Raw genomic sequence first — 19155 nt, forward strand, 5'->3', positions numbered from 1 at the left:
TTAGACATTCAAATAGTGAATAGAGCATCACCCTCTGGATCTAACACTGACACACGGTGACTGAACACCACAGAGTCTTAGTGTCAAAACTGATGAGACACCGTCTCTAAACAGACAGCCAAACACATAATGACAAACACCCCAACAATGAGACAAGCACCAAGACAAAATTACTGACAGGATTGTCATTCTTGTTCCAACTTATGCATCCCATTTATGTTATTAGTGTAGAAATTGGGGGTTAAAAATACCCTTGTGACTTGTGAGGTGCGTTGTGGGTGGTGTAGTCTCCTACCTTGGGCTTGGCTCTGGGTTTCAGCTGCTCCAGTTTCTTAGCCGCTGCTTCGATGGACGCTGCCGCCCCCAACAGCTCTGTCTCTGCTATCACTGTGGGGTCCTCTGGGTCCACCCACTCTGTGCCTGAAACACACACACAGTGAGTTACCACACACACAGCAGTGTATGAACAGAGCATGCCTCACAATATGGAGACCACAGAGACAGAACAAATGCCACATGACACGGCATGCACAGCAAATGAAGCGTGTTTAAGATTGAATCGCAATTATCTTATCAGTGACATTAAATACGCAAATGAAGAGCATCCACACGGCAATGGACATGGTGATGAGCATTTCACCATGTCTTTATGGACAGATGGAAACTAAAATGAAGAGCATGATGGATGAATGGGGATATTGTTAGACTAACGGGCCTGTAAAGAGGGACAATTCAACAATGAATCTCAATGGAATGGTCGGCCCTGAATCACAACTGGTTACATTCTTAACTTACCTCCATCTGTGGCAAAGAAGGCAGGAACAGACTGTTAAAAGAACACTCTGGATACATACAGTATATCTGCTAAATGATCATTACTGTCCTATATTATGAACCAGGCGTACAGTAGTTGAGTGAAGTGTCTTCTCTCACCTTTCATGGCCTCAGCAGTCTGAATGAGTTCAGTAACAGCCCCAGCAACACGTTTAGAGTAGAACACCAGCTGCTGCTTCTGCTCTGCTGTAGGCCCCTGGAGGACCTGGAGATACACCCAGAGTAGAGGTGGTTCAGGAAAACATCCCCATCATCACTATGACTCTATTCTCAATCACAGACATACCCACCCCCACCCAACTTACCAGCAGCACATGCTCCAGTAGGTCAATGTAACCTGTGGTGCACTCTGTCCCGTAGAGCAGCGCTCTGCTCCGTACGTCCTTGTTCACCTCCTGGTGGTAAGCTGCTTGCTGAGGGACACAGACACACAGTGTTAGGAGTCAGATGATCCACTTTCCAGGTGGTCAGTATGGATGAGATGAGGAGTAATATCAATATCTGTTCTTCCTCTAACATCTACAACGTTTAGGGCCTAGGGATGATCACAACCTCGCATATAGTCAGCATGTTGAAAATGGCCGTGCTGGTCAGGGTTTAAGTATACAGGATAGAAGGGTAGGGGACAGAAGGTAGGGGGCATCTTCCCTAGTAAGGAGTATTGATCAGAACCTTGCATGTGGTCAGCATGTCGAAGATGGCCTTGCGACTCAGGTTAGCTGTGGAGATCACATCCTCCTGTCGTGCAGAGTTTCCAGCCGCCACTGCTTTGGCTGTTGCCGTGGTGATGCCCTTGGTCATGCGGATGAACTCTTCAGGCGTGGTCGACTTCTCCGGGACGTCCTTAGACTGGAACACCTGAAGAAATACAACACTCAATATGTTCTTAAAAACCTCACTGATTTAAAATATCAAACAGCTCTCCATATAATGTCGAATTGTACAGCTGTGTGCAGTAACACCTAACAGGGCTATGTCCTATAATGACCAAACACACAACAGGCATACTAATGTGTCCCTATGTGGCAACCCTGGTTGTTGAGTTTTAACTCTGGTTTATCTTATTGATCCCATGGTAATAGCCGTGTTTGATCAAGGCTCTAGTTGTAGTAGCTGCACTAGGAGGCTGTCCTGGGGGGATACTGATAAAGCTTAGAGCTGGAACCACAAACTAATGGAGATCTGTGGTCCTCTGTCAGTTACTAAAGATAAGGATAGCAGGGAAAACACAAGGCCTGGGCCGTTCTAGAGTTCATCTAGTGACAAGTATATAAAACGTTATGGTTGATGATTCAATATGTCAATGCTTTTATAGTACGTAACTAATAAAGCATTTACAGCTTAGCATGAGGACACGTTTAGGCCACAAAGCGTAAGTGAGAGAGCATGTCCATTGTCATCTATCCTAATCAAGTCATTGATTAACTAAATAACTTTATAGATGATTGCTTACCGTGAGTTCCTGTTTAATACATTCAATGGTGGCCTCCAGGGCTCTGGTCCCTCGCGTGGCCTCGTCCTCCACAGCCTTCACCGTCTTCAGCAGGGACGTCACGTTGGTCACCATCACCTGGTGGGTTACCAGAGGGGGGACAATGGGGGAGACAGGTCCAAGGATGTCAGTGGGAGAGACAGCACTGGGGGGCATCAGAGAGACATCTTGCCTTTGGTGGGCGGAGAGATGAACCTTTTTTTCTGTTGACAGTTTGCGTGTGCTGTTGGTATTATTATGTACATAAACACCATATGGAACTGAAAGACGGGGAGCACAACAGCCATCAACATGAACCACAGCACTGCAGTTTGAGCTGAAATTAATAGAAGCCATACTCTACCTGTTATCTACCGTCTGTCTGCCTCAGGGCTTGGAGAAGGTCCAAAAGCAGGTTAAAAGGAGTTCCCTGGATTACTATGATTGCGTCCCAAATGGCATCCTATTCCCTGTATAGTGCACTACTTTTAACCAGGTCCCCAAGTAGAGCACTATATAGGGAATAGGATACCATTTGGGACACAGTCCATCAGTCTGTTAAACTACATTTCCACCGCATGCGCTAGGTAGGTAGTGGCTAACAGTGATTTTAGATCTTGCTTCCTTTCCACTTGGCTGGGTCATTGACTAGCGCTGAGATGAGAGCATGGCGTTAGCATATAAGAGGTAGATGGGATGTTGATTAATGGCTAGGCCTAAAGGAAGGGGAGGACATCTGTTGCTATGGCACACAACGACAGCATGCCTTCATCTGGTGTACTGGAAGCGCTCACCAGAACACCCTTTACGCACATATCAGACTGAGGAGGCATCCCGTTCACGTCTGCCATGTTTCTGGGGGACAACTGGGCGTAGATTACAAGATTTAATCTTACAATATTTTATTTCAGAGCACTAGACATAGTTCAAACAGAATGGGGCGGTTACCCGGACACAGATTAAGCCTAGATTAAGCCTAGTGCTGGACTAAAAAGACAGTCAACAAGATGTATAATAACTGTATAATAAGCTACAGCCAGGAGGGATGAAGATGCAACAATGCCTGTTAGAGACCGTGGCCTGAGAGTCCAATATGGGCCTCGCTGTGTCTCCTACCTTGGCAGCACTCTTCAGCTGGTACATGGACGGGTCGTCTGCAGCCTTGCCCGCAGCACACTTAGTGGCTCCTATGAGCTCAGCCAGGGCCTTGGCCACGTCTTTCACTGCGTTGATCAGAACCACCTTTACAGAACACACACATCAGCTTATTAAGGACACAACCCGGGGTAGAGTCCATCTCAGGTTGGGTACATCAATAGGTCCCCCTAAATAGCTACAGTACTTCCTACTTTTAATAGCAGTCTCTTTGAAGAAAGGAAAGTTGCAGTAGGCCTATGTTTAATTAATTAAAAACAGTCTAAAATGGTACAGTAATTCTGTCCACTAAGGACTGTTCTGGGAACAGAATATGTCACCTAAAATGAATAATAGGTCACCTGTGTCTCTGGGTCGTCAGAGCCGATGCTGGCGGCGCCCAGTTTGACCACGTCAGTGAGCTGTGTGATGGTCTTAGCTGAGGACCGGGCAGCTTGGGCTAGTTTGTCCTGACCGGACGCTGCTCCAGACACTAACATCTTAGTGTCCTCCACCAGAGCCTTCGCTGTCTTCAATATGTTCTCCCTGGGAGGGGGTGCGGGGAGAGGGAGGAGAGAGACGGACGCAGACCAAGAGAGACCAAATGAGTCCAATCTCTAAACTTCTACAGGTGTTACCATGGCTCATGGTTAAACATTACGTTTTTTTTTTAAATTCCAGTGGTCTTATTAATACCATCCTGCTATGAGACGACCCCCTTTGACAAAGATATGTCAAAACTCTAAACCCATTCAAAATGATAGCTCTTAACACTAGAACCCTAAAGCAGTCATTTTGACAGCTCCTTAACTTTTTAGTTTTTATTACTCTGCCATTAACTCTTGCCCACTCCGTCCTTGACTTTTCCTAAATAAGTCTAAAAACACACCGCCGTCGTTAGAATCTTAATATCACAAATAGAACTGGTGTAATAACCAGTTATAGGAGGGCATGTCATTTCTTTGAATGGTTTTCCCCCTTGCCCCTCCTCCTCCCAACAGTAGGGCCTGCTCTACTCCTCCTCCTCCTCCCAAAAGTAGGGCCTGCTCTACTCCTCCTCCTCCTCCCAACAGTAGGGCCTGCTCTGCTCCTCCTCCTCCTCCCAACAGTAGGGCCTGCTCTGCTGCTCCTCCTCCTCCCAACAGTAGGGCCTGCTCTGCTCCTCCTCCTCCCAACAGTAGGGCCTGCTCTGCTCCTCCTCCTCCTCCCAACAGTAGGGCCTGCTCTGCTCCTCCTCCTCCTCCCAACAGTAGGGCCTGCTCTGCTCCTCCTCCTCCTCCCAACAGTAGGGCCTGCTCTGCTGCTCCTCCTCCCAACAGTAGGGCCTGCTCTGCTCCTCCTCCTCCTCCCAACAGTAGGGCCTGCTCTGCTCCTCCTCCTCCTCCCAACAGTAGGGCCTGCTCTGCTCCTCCTCCTCCTCCCAACAGTAGGGCCTGCTCTGCTCCTCCTCCTCCTCCCAACAGTAGGGCCTGCTCTGCTGCTCCTCCTCCTCCCAACAGTAGGGCCTGCTCTGCTCCTCCTCCTCCCAACAGTAGGGCCTCCTCCTCCCAACAGTAGGGCCTCCTCCTCCCAACAGTAGGGCCTCCTCCTCCCAACAGTAGGGCCTCCTCCTCCCAACAGTAGGGCCTCCTCCTCCCAACAGTAGGGCCTCCTCCTCCCAACAGTAGGGCCTCCTCCTCCCAACAGTAGGGCCTCCTCCTCCCAACAGTAGGGCCTCCTCCTCCCAACAGTAGGGCCTCCTCCTCCCAAAAGTAGGGCCTCCTCCTCCCAACAGTAGGGCCTGCTCTGCTCCTCCTCCTCCCAACAGTAGGGCCTGCTCTGCTCCTCCTCCCAACAGTAGGGCCTGCTCCTCCTCCTCCTCCTCCCAACAGTAGGGCCTGCTCCTCCTCCTCCTCCTCCCAACAGTAGGGCCTGCTCCTCCTCCTCCCAACAGTAGGGCCTGCTCCTCCTCCTCCCAACAGTAGGGCCTGCTCCTCCTCCTCCCAACAGTAGGGCCTGCTCCTCCTCCTCCCAACAGTAGGGCCTGCTCCTCCTCCTCCTCCTCCCAACAGTAGGGCCTGCTCCTCCTCCTCCCAACAGTAGGGCCTGCTACTCCTCCTCCTCCTCCCAACAGTAGGGCCTGCTACTCCTCCTCCTCCTCCCAACAGTAGGGCCTGCTCCTCCTCCTCCTCCTCCCAACAGTAGGGCCTGCTCCTCCTCCTCCTCCTCCCAACAGTAGGGCCTGCTCCTCCCCCCCCCCCTCCCAACAGTAGGGCCTGCTCCTCCTCCTCCTCCTCCCAACAGTAGGGCCTGCTCCTCCTCCTCCTCCTCCCAACAGTAGGGCCTGCTCCTCCTCCTCCTCCTCCTCCCAACAGTAGGGCCTGCTCCTCCTCCTCCTCCTCCTCCCAACAGTAGGGCCTGCTCCTCCTCCTCCTCCTCCCAACAGTAGGGCCTGCTCCTCCTCCTCCTCCTCCCAACAGTAGGGCCTGCTCCTCCTCCTCCTCCCAACAGTAGGGCCTGCTCCTCCTCCTCCTCCCAACAGTAGGGCCTGCTCCTCCTCCTCCCAACAGTAGGGCCTGCTCCTCCTCCTCCCAACAGTAGGGCCTGCTCCTCCTCCTCCCAACAGTAGGGCCTGCTCCTCCTCCTCCCAACAGTAGGGCCTGCTCCTCCTCCTCCCAACAGTAGGGCCTGCTACTCCTCCTCCTCCCAACAGTAGGGCCTGCTACTCCTCCTCCTCCTCCCAACAGTAGGGCCTACTCCTCCTCCTCCTCCTCCCAACAGTAGGGCCTGCTCCTCCTCCTCCTCCTCCCAACAATAGGGCCTGCTCCTCCTCCTCCTCCTCCCAGCAGTAGGGCCTGCTCCTCCCCCCCCCCTCCCAACAGTAGGGCCTGCTCCTCCTCCTCCTCCTCCCAACAGTAGGGCCTGCTCCTCCTCCTCCTCCTCCCAACAGTAGGGCCTGCTCCTCCTCCTCCTCCTCCCAACAGTAGGGCCTGCTCCTCCTCCTCCTCCTCCCAACAGTAGGGCCTGCTCCTCCTCCTCCTCCTCCCAACAGTAGGGCCTGCTCCTCCTCCTCCTCCTCCCAACAGTAGGGCCTGCTCCTCCTCCTCCTCCTCCCAACAGTAGGGCCTGCTCCTCCTCCTCCTCCCAACAGTAGGGCCTGCTCCTCCTCCTCCCAACAGTAGGGCCTGCTCTGCTCCTCCTCCTCCCAACAGTAGGGTCTGCTCTGCTCCTCCCAACAGTAGGGCCTGCTCTACTCCTCCCAACAGTAGGGCCTGCACTGCTCCTCCCAACAGTAGGGCCTGCTCTGCTCCTCCCAACAGTAGGGCCTGCTCTGCTCCTCCCAACAGTAGGGCCTGCTCTGCTCCTCCTCCTCCCAACAGTAGGGCCTGCTCTGCTCCTCCTCCTCCCAACAGTAGGGCCTGCTCTGCTCCTCTTCCTCCCAACAGTAGGGCCTGCTCTGCTGCTCCTCCTCCCAACAGTAGGGTCTGCTCTGCTCCTCCTCCCAACAGTAGGGTCTGCTCTGCTCCTCCTCCCAACAGTAGGGTCTGCTCTGCTCCTCCTCCCAACAGTAGGGCCTGCTCTGCTCCTCCTCCCAACAGTAGGGCCTGCTCTGCTCCTCCTCCCAACAGTAGGGCCTGCTCTGCTCCTCCTCCCAACAGTAGGGCCTGCTCTGCTCCTCCTCCCAACAGTAGGGCCTGCTCTGCTCCTCCTCCCAACAGTAGGGCCTGCTCTGCTCCTCCTCCCAACAGTAGGGCCTGCTCTGCTCCTTCTTCCGACAGTTGAAAGTGGAGTCCCAAGTTGAAACTGAACCTAAACTGAACCAAAACTCATTTCACACACACAACAGATGAAATAAATGAAGTAAAGTATGATGTGGAAAAGGGGTGAGTTGATGAGCGAGGGGAAGCGAAAGAAGCTTACCAATGTAATCACCAATTGTGAATAGAGAACAGAGAGGGCCATTCTATTGTATTGATCCATTCTAATCATTATCTCAAAATGGTATGTTCCCTATATCAGCAAAACAAATCCAACCAGTCTTATGAGACTACTCTGGACTACTTGGAGGACGCTACACAGCGAGAGCGTAAATGTTGAACGGCTTTCAATCTTTGGGAAAATATCCACATCTCTCAGCAGGCATAAGTTTCAGAGAATGTGGTGATGAGGCTTGTGGAACCTTACATTAGCAAGGGGAGAACTGTCACCACGGACAATTTCTTCACTTCACTGTCATTGGTGAACAAGTTGCTTGCAAAGAAAACAAGTATGGCAGGCACCATGAACAAACAGAGACGGGAGCACCCTCCCTCTGCACAAAGGCACCTGCACAGCCATTGTACTCAACAACCCTACTTCTAATGATGTTCAGGCTACTGATGTTGTCATTTGACCGTGTGTCTTTTGACCCTACTTCTAATGATGTTCAGGCTACTGATGTTGTCATTTGACCGTGCATCTTTTGACCCTACTTCTAATGATGTTCAGGCTACTGATGTCGTCATTTGACCGTGTCTTTTGACCCTACTTCTAATGATGTTCAGGCTACTGATGTTGTCATTTGACCGTGTCTTTTGACCCTACTTCTAATGATGTTCAGGCTACTGATGTTGTCATTTGACCGTGCGTCTTTTGACCCTACTTCTAATGATGTTCAGGCTACTGATGTTGTCATTTGACCGTGCGTCTTTTGACCCTACTTCTAATGATGTTCAGGCTACTGATGTTGTCATTTGACCGTGTCTTTTGACCCTACTTCTAATGATGTTCAGGCCACTGATGTTGTCATTTGACCGTGCGTCTTTTGACCCTACTTCTAATGATGTTCAGGCTACTGATGTTGTCATCATTTGACCGTGCGTCTTTTGACCCTACTTCTAATGATGTTCATGCTACCGATGTTGTCATTTGACCGTGCGTCTTTTGACCCTACTTCTAATGATGTTCAGGCTACTGATGTTGTCATTTGACCGTGCGTCTTTTGACCCTACTTCTAATGATGTTCAGGCCACTGATGTTGTCATTTGACCGTGCGTCTTTTGACCCTACTTCTAATGATGTTCAGGCTACTGATGTTGTCATCCTTTGACCGTGCGTCTTTTGACCCTACTTCTAATGATGTTCATGCTACCGATGTTGTCATTTGACCGTGTCTTTTGACCCTACTTCTAATGATGTTCAGGCTACTGATGTTGTCATTTGACCGTGCGTCTTTTGACCCTACTTCTAATGATGTTCAGGCTACTGATGTTGTCATTTGACCGTGTCTTTTGACCCTACTTCTAATGATGTTCAGGCTACTGATGTCGTCATTTGACCGCCTCTTTTGACCCTACTTCTAATGATGTTCAGGCTACTGATGTCGTCATTTGACCGCGTCTTTTGACCCTACTTCTAATGATGTTCAGGCTACTGATGTTGTCATTTGACCGTGTCTTTTGACCCTACTTCTAATGATGTTCAGGCTACTGATGTTGTCATTTGACCGTGTCTTTTGACCCTACTTCTAATGATGTTCAGGCTACTGATGTTGTCATCATTTGACCGTGTCATTTGACCCTACTTCTAATGATGCTCAGGCTACTGATGTTGTCATTTGACCGTGTCTTTTGACCCTACTTCTAATGATGTTCAGGCTACTGATGTTGTCATTTGACCGTGTCTTTTGACCCTACTTCTAATGATGTTCAGGCTACTGATGTTGTCATTTGACCGTGTCTTTTGACCCTACTTCTAATGATGTTCAGGCTACTGATGTTGTCATCATTTGACCGTGTGTCTTTTGACCCTACTTCTAATGATGTTCAGGCTACTGATGTTGTCATTTGACCGTGCGTCTTTTGACCCTACTTCTAATGATGTTCAGGCTACTGATGTTGTCATTTGACCGTGCGTCTTTTGACCCTACTTCTAATGATGTTCAGGCTACTGATGTTGTCATTTGACCGTGTCTTTTGATCCTACTTCTAATGATGTTCGTGCTACTGATGTTGTCATTTGACCGTGTCTTTTGACCCTACTTCTAATGATGTTCAGGCTACTGATGTTGTCATTTGACCGTGTCTTTTGACCCTACTTCTAATGATGTTCAGGCTACTGATGTTGTCATTTAACCGTGCGTCTTTTGACCCTGCTTCTTGGTGGTTGGTGTATTTTCTTTAGTCTTTCTAAAAAGAAGCTGTTACCATGCTCCTAAGCATATGCTTTCTGTTTCATAGATGTAACAAAGCACTTCACAAATAAAATATATTCAAAACTAGAATTTTTGTGTTTGAGCATCACAGAAAGGAAAATGCTATTGTGTAATTTGAAATAAAATATAAATCGGATTATCATGTTACCCAAGGCATTCATAAACACAACCAAATTATCATTTTTGCTTTTACATGAAATATATGAATTACACTGTTAGAATGTTGCAGTCAAAAGGACTGCTCATTAGCTTGAAGGGGGGTCCTTAGATGCCAAGCGGTTCTAGTGTTAAAAAGATGACATCATTCAACCTTCACAGATTTCCATATCAAAGGTTGATCTTTGTCAGAGCATCTGCAGAGGCAGGGGTCAGGTAAGGTACAGTACGTCTGAAGTGTTTGGTCTGTAGTACTGAGCGACTTCCTCTCCTCCCAGTCTGAATGATTTGTAGTGTGACTCCAGTCCAGACACTTCCTCCTGCCTGATCACTAGGCTATATGTCTTCCTGTCACTGAGTGCAGGGGCGGAGGTTGGCCTAAGGCACGTGTCAAACTCATTCCAAGAAGGGCCAAGTGTCTGCGGGTTTTCCCTCCACCCTTGTACTTGATTAAGGTTACTGATTAGTAAGGAACTCCTCACCTGGTTGTCTAGGTCTTAATTGAAAGGAAAAAACAAAAACCAGCAGACACTCAGACTCCGTGGCATGAGTTTGACACCCCTGGCCTAAGGCCTGATTCCAGCTGTCTCTGTCACACACACACAACCTTGTGGGGGGGACACAATTCAGTCCCATTCAAAATCTTATTTTCCCTAACTCCTAATCCTAAACCTAACCCGTACTCAATGTAAATAGTCTGGGTGGCCATTTGATTAGTTTAGTTGTTCAGCAGTCTTATGGCTTGGGGGTAGAAGCTGTTAAGGAGCCTTTTGGTCCTAGACTTGGCTAACCGGCACCGCTTGCCGTGCGGTAGCAGAGAGAACAGTTCATGACTTGGTTGTCTGGAGTCTGACAATTCTTTGGGCCTTCCTCGGACACCGCCTAGTATATAGTTTCTGATGTCAGGAAGCTTGGACACAGATGTACTGGGCCGTACGAACTGCCCTCTGTAGCGCCTTCCGGTCAGATGCCGAGCAGTTGCCATACGGTGATGCAACCGGTCAGGATGCAGCTGTAGAAATTTGAGGATCTGGGGACCCGTGCCAAATATTGTCAGTCTCCTGAGGGGGAAAAGGTGTTGTCTTGCCCTCTTCACAACTGTCTTGGTGTGTTTGGACCATGATAGTTTGTTGGTGATCTGGACACCAAGGAACTTGAAACTCTCGACCCGCTCCACTACAGCCCTGTCAATGGGGCCTGTTCGGCCCTCCTTTTCCTATAGTCCACGGTCAGCTCCTTTGTCTTGCTCACATTGAGAGGCTGTTGTCCTGACACCACACTGCCAGGTCTCTAACCTCTTCCCTATAGGCTGTCTCATTGTTGTTGGTGATCAGGCCAACCACTGTTGTGTCATCAGCAAACGTAATGATGGTGTTGGAGTCATGCTTGGCCATGCAGTCGTGGGTGAACAGGGAGTACAGGAGGACGCACCCGAGGGTCATCGTCAGAAAGTCCAGGATCCAGTTGCAGAGGGAGGTGTTTAGTCCCAGAGTCCTTAGCTTAGTGATGAGCTTTGTGGGCACTATGGTGTTGAATGCTGAGCTGTAGTCAATGAACAGCATTCTCACATAGGTGTTCCTTTTGTCCAGGTGAGAAAGGGCAGTGTGGAGTGCAATTGAGATTGCGTCATCTGTGGATCTGTTGGGGCGGTATGCGAATTGGAGTGGGTCTAAGGTTTCTGGCATGATGGTGTTGATGTGAGCTATGATCAGCCTTTCAAATAATTTAGGCAGGTTACCTTTGCTATCTTGGGCACAGGGACTATGGTGGTCTGTTTGAAACATGTAGGTATTACAGCCTCGGTCAGGGACAGGTTGAACATGTCAATGAAGACACTTGGCAGCTGGTCCCCACATGCTCTGAGTACAAGTCCTGGTAATCAATCTTAGTTCTGTATTGACACTTTTCCTGTTTGACGCTTTGCCCGAACCCAAAAACCTAACCGTAACCCTAAAACTAACCCGAGCACTAACCCTAGCTCCTAACCCTAACACTAATTCTAACTCTAAACCCCCTAGAAATAGCACTTGACCTTGTGGGAACTAACAAAATGTCCCCAGTTATTCAAGGTTTTGTTTCATTACTATTCTTGTAGAGACACACACACCTGTGGTCAGCGAAGGACTCGTCATTCTCTGCGTTGAGTGTGCCAGCGGAGGCGAACATGATGGTGGTGTCCAGGTCAGCGATGATGCCAGAGACAGCACTGGCAGCTGTGATGCAGGCCTGAGTGCCCTTATTACCAGCCTGTAGGGCCGACAGCACCATCGACACCTAGGGAGACAGACACAGTCAAACTGCTCAGTTTGATACATCCAGAAAGACACACGCAGAGACAACACTCACTGAGGACTCCTGTAGGAGCCACAAACAAACAATCACAGATCACAGCCTCCATTGACACTGGGGCTAGATCAGAGAAAGGCAGTTGGTGTGGCTGTCGGTGTGTTTCTCTTGTTGGTGTGGGATTGCTACAGGACTCGTGTTGTAGGAGGTGGTGGTGGTTTATGCAGTGTTTTATGGTTGTGCTCTTGCCTCCTTTTGTTTTCTTTCACTGCAGTGCTCTCAGATGTATTGATGTGTTGGTCTAATGTCTATCCATATCAGATGCAGACCATAGGAACTAGAGAACCCGTCCAGTCAAAACGACAGCTACATGGCACACTTATTTCCTCTGCTACCTACTCAGCTGAGAGAATATTGGTCAAATCAGAACGAGCGAGCGCCAGACACAGCAAGAGAGCGCCAGACAGAGAGCACCAGACAGAGAGAGAGCGAGAGAGCCAGACAGAGAGCACCAGACAGAGAGAGAGCGAGAGAGCCAGACAGAGAGCACCAGACAGAGAGCGAGCGAGAGAGCCAGACAGAGAGCACCAGACAGCGAGCGAGCGAGAGAGCCAGACAGAGAGCACCAGACAGCGAGAGAGCGAGCGACGGACGACAGAGAGAGAGCGAGCGACGGACGACAGAGAGAGAGAGAGAGAGAGAGAGAGAGCGAGCGACGGACGACAGAGAGAGAGAGAGAGAGCGAGCGAGCGACGACAGAGCGAGCGAGCGAGCGACGACAGAGAGAGCGAGCGAGCGAGCGACGACAGAGAGAGCGAGCGAGCGACGACAGAGAGAGCGAGCGAGCGAGCGAGCGACGACAGAGCGAGCGAGCGACGACAGAGAGAGAGAGCGAGCGACGACAGAGAGAGAGAGAGCGAGCGACGACAGAGAGAGAGAGAGAGCGAGCGACGACAGAGAGAGAGAGAGCGAGCGACGACAGAGAGAGAGAGAGCGAGCGACGACAGAGAGAGAGAGAGAGCGACGACAGAGAGAGAGAGCGACCGACGACAGAGAGAGAGCGACCGACGACAGAGAGAGAGCGACCGACGACAGAGAGAGAGAGCGACCGACGACAGAGAGAGAGAGCGACCGACGACAGAGCGACCGACGACAGAGAGAGAGCGACCGACGACAGAGAGAGAGCGACCGACGACAGAGAGAGAGCGACCGACGACAGAGAGAGAGCGACCGACGACAGAGAGAGAGCGACCGACGACAGAGAGAGAGCGACCGACGACAAAGAGAGAGCGAGCGACCGACGACAAAGAGAGAGCGAGCGACCGACGACAAAGAGAGAGCGAGCGACCGACGACAGAGAGAGTGAGCAGAGCGACCGACGACAGAGAGAGAGAGCGAGCGAGCGACGACAGAGAGAGCGAGCGAGCGACGACAGAGAAAGTGAGCAGAGCGACCGACGACAGAGAGCGAGCGACCGACGACAGAGAGCGAGCGAGCGACGACAGAGAGAGCGAGCGACGACAGAGAGAGCGAGCGACAGACAGAGCGAGCGAGCGACAGACAGAGCGAGCGAGCGACAGACAGAGCGAGCGAGCGACAGACAGAGCGAGCGACAGACAGAGAGCGACCGACAGAAAGAGAGGGCGAGCGACAGAAAAAGAGAGCAAGCGACGACAGAAAGAGACAGCGACCAACAGACAGCGACCGACAGACAGACAGCGACCGACAGACAGACAGCGACCGACAGACAGACAGAGAGCGAGCATGTGAGCGACGAACAGAGAGCGTGCGAGCGACGGACGACAGAGAGAGAGCGAGCGACGGACGACAGAGAGAGAGCGAGCGACGGACGACAGAGAGAGAGAGAGAGAGAGCGAGCGACGACAGAGAGAGAGAGCGAGCGACGACAGAGAGAGAGAGCGAGCGACGACAGAGAGAGAGAGCGAGCGACGACAGAGAGAGAGAGCGAGCGACGACAGAGAGAGAGAGCGAGCGACGACAGAGAGAGAGAGCGAGCGACGACAGAGAGAGAGAGCGACCGACGACAGAGAGAGAGAGCGACCGACGACAGAGAGAGAGAGCGACCGACGACAGAGAGAGAGAGCGACCGACGACAGAGAGAGAGAGCGACCGACGACAGAGAGAGAGAGCGACCGACGACAGAGAGAGAGAGCGACCGACGACAGAGAGAGAGAGCGACCGACGACAGAGAGAGAGAGCGACCGACGACAGAGAGAGAGAGCGACCGACGACAGAGAGAGAGAGCGACCGACGACAAAGAGAGAGAGCGAGCGACCGACGACAAAGAGAGAGAGCGAGCGACCGACGACAAAGAGAGAGCGAGCGACCGACGACAGAGAGAGTGAGCAGAGCGACCGACGACAGAGAGAGAGAGCGAGTGAGCGACGACAGAGAGAGCGAGCGAGCGACGACAGATAGAGTGAGCAGAGCGACCGACGACAGATAGAGTGAGCAGAGCGACCGACGACAGAGAGCGAGCGAGCGACGACAGAGAGAGCGAGCGAGCGAGCGACAGACAGACAGAGAGCGAGCGACAGAAAGAGAGGGCGAGCGACAGAAAGAGAGGGCGAGCGACGACAGAGAGAGAGCGAGCGAGCGACAGACAGAGAGCGACCGACAGACAGACAGCGACAGACAGATAGCGACCGACAGACAGACAGCGACCGACAGACAGACAGAGAGCGTGCGAGCGACCGACAGAGAGCGTGCGAGCGACCGACAGAGAGCGTGCGAGCGACCGACAGAGAGCGTTCGAGCGACCGACAGAGAGCGTTCGAGCGACCGACAGAGAGCGTTCGAGCGACCGACAGAGAGCGTTCGAGCGACCGACAGAGAGCGTTCGAGCGACCGACAGAGAGCGTTCGAGCGACCGACAGAGAGCGTTCGAGCGACCGACAGAGAGCGAGCGACCGACAGAGAGCGAGCGACCGACAGAGAGCGAGCGACCGACAGAGAGCGACCGACCGACAGAGAGAGAGCGAGCGACAGAGAGAGAGCGAGCGACCGACGGACAGCGACCGGCATGTGAGCGACCGATAGAGAGCGTGCGAGCGACCGATAGAGAGCGTGCGAGCGACCGATAGAGAGCGTGCGAGCGACCGATAGAGAGCGTGCGAGCGACCGATAGAGAGCGTGCGAGCGACCGATAGAGAGCGTGCGAGCGACCGATAGAGAGCGTGCGAGCGACCGATAGAGAGCGTGCGAGCGACCGATAGAGAGCGTGCGAGCGGCCGATAGAGAGCGTGCGAGCGGCCGATAGAGAGCGTGCGAGCGGCCGATAGAGAGCGTGCGAGCGACCGATAGAGAGCGTGCGAGCGACCGATAGAGAGCGTGCGAGCGACCGATAGAGAGCGTGCGAGCGACCGATAGAGAGCGTGCGAGCGACCGATAGAGAGCGTGCGAGCGACCGATAGAGAGCGTGCGAGCGACCGATAGAGAGCGTGCGAGCGACCGATAGAGAGCGTGCGAGCGACCGATAGAGAGCGTGCGAGCGACCGATAGAGAGCGTGCGAGCGACCGATAGAGAGCGTGCGAGCGACCGATAGAGCGTGCGAGCGACCGATAGAGAGCGTGCGAGCGACCGATAGAGCGTGCGAGCGACCGATAGAGCGTGCGAGCGACCGATAGAGCGTGCGAGCGACCGATAGAGCGTGCGAGCGACCGATAGAGCGTGCGAGCGACCGATAGAGCGTGCGAGCGACCGATAGAGCGAGCGTGCGACCGACAGAGAGCGAGCGTGCGACCGACCGACAGAGAGCGAGCGTGCGACCGACAGAGAGCGAGCGTGCGACCGACAGAGAGCGAGCGTGCGACCGACAGAGAGCGAGCGTGCGACCGACAGAGAGCGAGCGTGCGACCGACAGAGAGCGAGCGACCGACAGAGAGCGTGCGAGCGACCGACCGACAGAGAGAGAGCGAGCGACCGACCGACAGAGAGAGAGCGAGCGACCGTTAGAGAGCGTGCGAGCGACCGACCGACAGAGAGAGAGCGAGCGACCGACGACAGAGAGAGAGAGAGCGACCGACGACAGAGAGAGAGAGAGAGCGAGCGACCGACGACAGAGAGAGAGAGAGAGCGAGCGACCGAAGACAGAGAGAGCGAGCGAGCGACCGACGACAGAGAGAGAGCGAGCGAGCGACCGACGACAGAGAGAGAGCGAGCGAGCGACCGACGAACGAGAGAGAGCGAGCGACGACAGAGAGAGAGAGAGCGACCGACGACAGAGAGAGAGAGAGAGCGAGCGACCGACGACAGAGAGAGAGAGAGAGCGAGCGACCGAAGACAGAGAGAGCGAGCGAGCGACCGACGACAGAGAGAGAGCGAGCGAGCGACCGACGACAGAGAGAGAGCGAGCGAGCGACCGATGACAGAGAGAGAGCGAGCGAGCGACCGATGACAGAGAGAGAGCGAGCGACGACAGAGAGAGAGCGAGCGACCGACGACAGAGAGAAAGCGAGCGACCAACGACAGAGAGCGAGCGACGACAGAGAGCGAGCGACAGACAGAGAGCGAGCGACAGACAGAGAGCGAGCGACAGAGAGAGCGAGCGACAGACAGAGAGCGAGCGACAGACAGAGAGCGAGCGACAGAGAGCGCGAGCGACAGACAGAGAGCGAGCGACAGACAGAGAGCGAGCGACAGACAGAGAGCGTGCGACAGACAGAGAGCGTGCGACAGACAGAGAGCGTGCGACAGACAGAGAGCGTGCGACAGACAGAGAGCGTGCGACAGACAGAGAGCAACGACAGACAGAGAGCGACCGACAGACGGAGAGCGAGCGACAGACGGAGAGCGAGCGACAGACGGAGAGCGAGCGACAGACGGAGAGCGACCGACAGACGGAGAGCGACCGACAGACGGAGAGCGACCGACAGACGGAGAGCGACCGACAGACGGAGAGCGACCGACAGACGGAGAGCGACCGACAGACGGAGAGCGACCGACAGACGGAGAGCGACCGACAGACGGAGAGCGACCGACTGACGGAGAGCGACCGACAGACGGAGAGCGCCCGACAGACGGAGAGCGCCCGACAGACGGAGAGCGACCGACCGAAACACCGAGAGAGAGACCGACCGAAACACCGAGAGAGAGACCGACAGACGGAGAGCGCGAGACCGACCGACGACAGAGAGCGACCAACCGACGACAGAAAGAGATGATTTCAAAGATTTTTTTTTTTTTCATTACTCAAATTCCAATGGACTTATTGAATTGATGGGAGTTGAAAAGGAAGGTGTATGGTAAACCAGGTATGTGACACCTTATTGGGATGGAAGACCTCTCCTACAGTACAGTACCTTCTCTGTGACGGTGCGGGCACACTCTATGAGCTCTCTCTTGGTGTAACTGTCTGAGGGGGTGATCTGCAGCGCTCCAGCCTTCTGCACCAGGAAGATACAGCCGTGACCCAGCTCCTGGACACCAGCCTTGATCTGGAAACCAATCTGGAGACAGAACCAGCATAGAAGACACCAATCAAACCAAGACATAACTTAATGCTAACCTAATAAGGTGACAAAATAAAGATTTCATTGAATATCTCTGGTTGTACATTTGAATCCAGGTTATCTGGAACCAGGTTTGTTGAGTAGAAAGCAGATTAGAGTGACGTAGTAGTCAAATTGGGACAATAGAGGTGGGTGGATAGATGGATGGGATTGACTGTAGTGATTGGATACCTCCTGGGGTTCTGCAGTGTGCGCGGCCAGACGTCCCTGCAGCGCCAGCTGGCTGTAGTCTGTGGTCACCCGAGAGGCCAGACCCCCCAGCTCCTCTGGACACGTCACAGACTTGGTCATCTAGAGGACAGAGAGACCAGTCAACATTAACACAAGACTTCCTGAATCCTTGAAAGGAATAGAGAAAACTATACAACACAGAGTCTGCTGGAGGAAGTTAGTGGATGACTTGTGGTCCACAGGAAGAAAAATGGGTTAAGTCCTGAAACAAGACGTTTGGATAATTCTTTCAAAGAATGTTGGCTATGTTACCGCAAAGCACTTTGTGACAAATGTTGTCGTAAAGAGGGCTTTATAAATACAATATTATTGATTGATCTTGAGATAAATTGTAAAAAAAAATATAAAAAAATAGGTATTTCCATCTGAATCTAATTTACCATTTCCTGGGCGGTGACCGCAATGGCCTTGGAGTATTTCACCATGGTAGTCTGGTAGTCTACAAACGATCCTTCTGGTTCAGGAGAAGTCCCCTCGTCCAGCTGAGGAAAGGAAACAAACATAGAAAACCCTTACTCAACCAAAAATAAACCCTCATTCAAACATGAAAAAAGAAATAACATTCTAACCCCCCCAAAAAACAAAAATCAACCCTTTTTCAACCAAACATACAAAACCTTATTCTAACTAAAAACCAAACTGTATTCAACCAAACATTAAACCCTTAAGCGAAACATACAACCCTTATTCAACCCGCATTACCAACTCCCTTGGCATACTGATCTGTTTTAACATACTTTGTTACTAACATCTTCCTGGCAAAGTATCCACCTTCATAATATGATAATGAATATGCACATTAGCTCACTCCAATTCATCATTAGCCTATCAGTCTGTAAATATACTGTCACTTATTAGACACCCGTCAGGGTAGCCTAGTGGTTAGAGCGTTGGACTAGTAACCGAAAGGTTGCAAGTTCAAATCCCTGAGCTGACAAGTCACAAATCTGTTGTTCTGCCACTGAACAGTCAGTTAACCCACTGTTCCTAGGCCGTCATTGAAAATATGAATTTGTTCATAACTGACTTGCCTAGATTAATAAAGGTAATAAAAATATGTACGATGTCAGTCACTTTACCACATCAACACAGAGTAAGACACAAATGGTTTCCAAATGGATGCTTCTGGCACACTGGCTGGAATGTGTACTGATGATAATAGTGATAGACAGGTATCCACTGTGTTAAAACCTGTAATTGACCTCCACTACAAATGCAGGGTAAAGAACGCTGTTATCTCAGCAAATGATCTCAATATCCCCATTTATTCAAGTCAGACACATTCATACAGGGTTCATAGGAATGTGCATTAATGATTTATGACATAAACCGGAGCATA

General features: G+C 51.9%; 1 protein-coding gene across 1 annotated transcript in view; it reads right to left on the bottom strand.

Annotated features, from left to right (window-relative positions):
• Window positions 1-19155, bottom strand: part of LOC129834576 (talin-2) — a 162678-nt gene that overhangs the window by 5727 nt on the left and 137796 nt on the right. Inside the window, exons 43-53 of the mRNA XM_055899689.1 lie at window positions 18197-18298; window positions 17757-17876; window positions 17376-17522; window positions 11875-12041; window positions 3802-3985; window positions 3422-3547; window positions 2288-2404; window positions 1507-1692; window positions 1140-1247; window positions 934-1039; window positions 296-420 (exon numbers count right to left, since the gene is read on the bottom strand). Of these exons, the coding sequence (XP_055755664.1) occupies window positions 296-420; window positions 934-1039; window positions 1140-1247; window positions 1507-1692; window positions 2288-2404; window positions 3422-3547; window positions 3802-3985; window positions 11875-12041; window positions 17376-17522; window positions 17757-17876; window positions 18197-18298 (1488 nt within the window). The remainder of the gene's footprint in view (window positions 1-295; window positions 421-933; window positions 1040-1139; window positions 1248-1506; window positions 1693-2287; window positions 2405-3421; window positions 3548-3801; window positions 3986-11874; window positions 12042-17375; window positions 17523-17756; window positions 17877-18196; window positions 18299-19155) is intronic.

The sequence above is a fragment of the Salvelinus fontinalis genome, chromosome 35 (assembly GCF_029448725.1).
Source record: "Salvelinus fontinalis isolate EN_2023a chromosome 35, ASM2944872v1, whole genome shotgun sequence".
Classification (NCBI taxonomy): Eukaryota; Metazoa; Chordata; class Actinopteri; order Salmoniformes; family Salmonidae; genus Salvelinus; species Salvelinus fontinalis.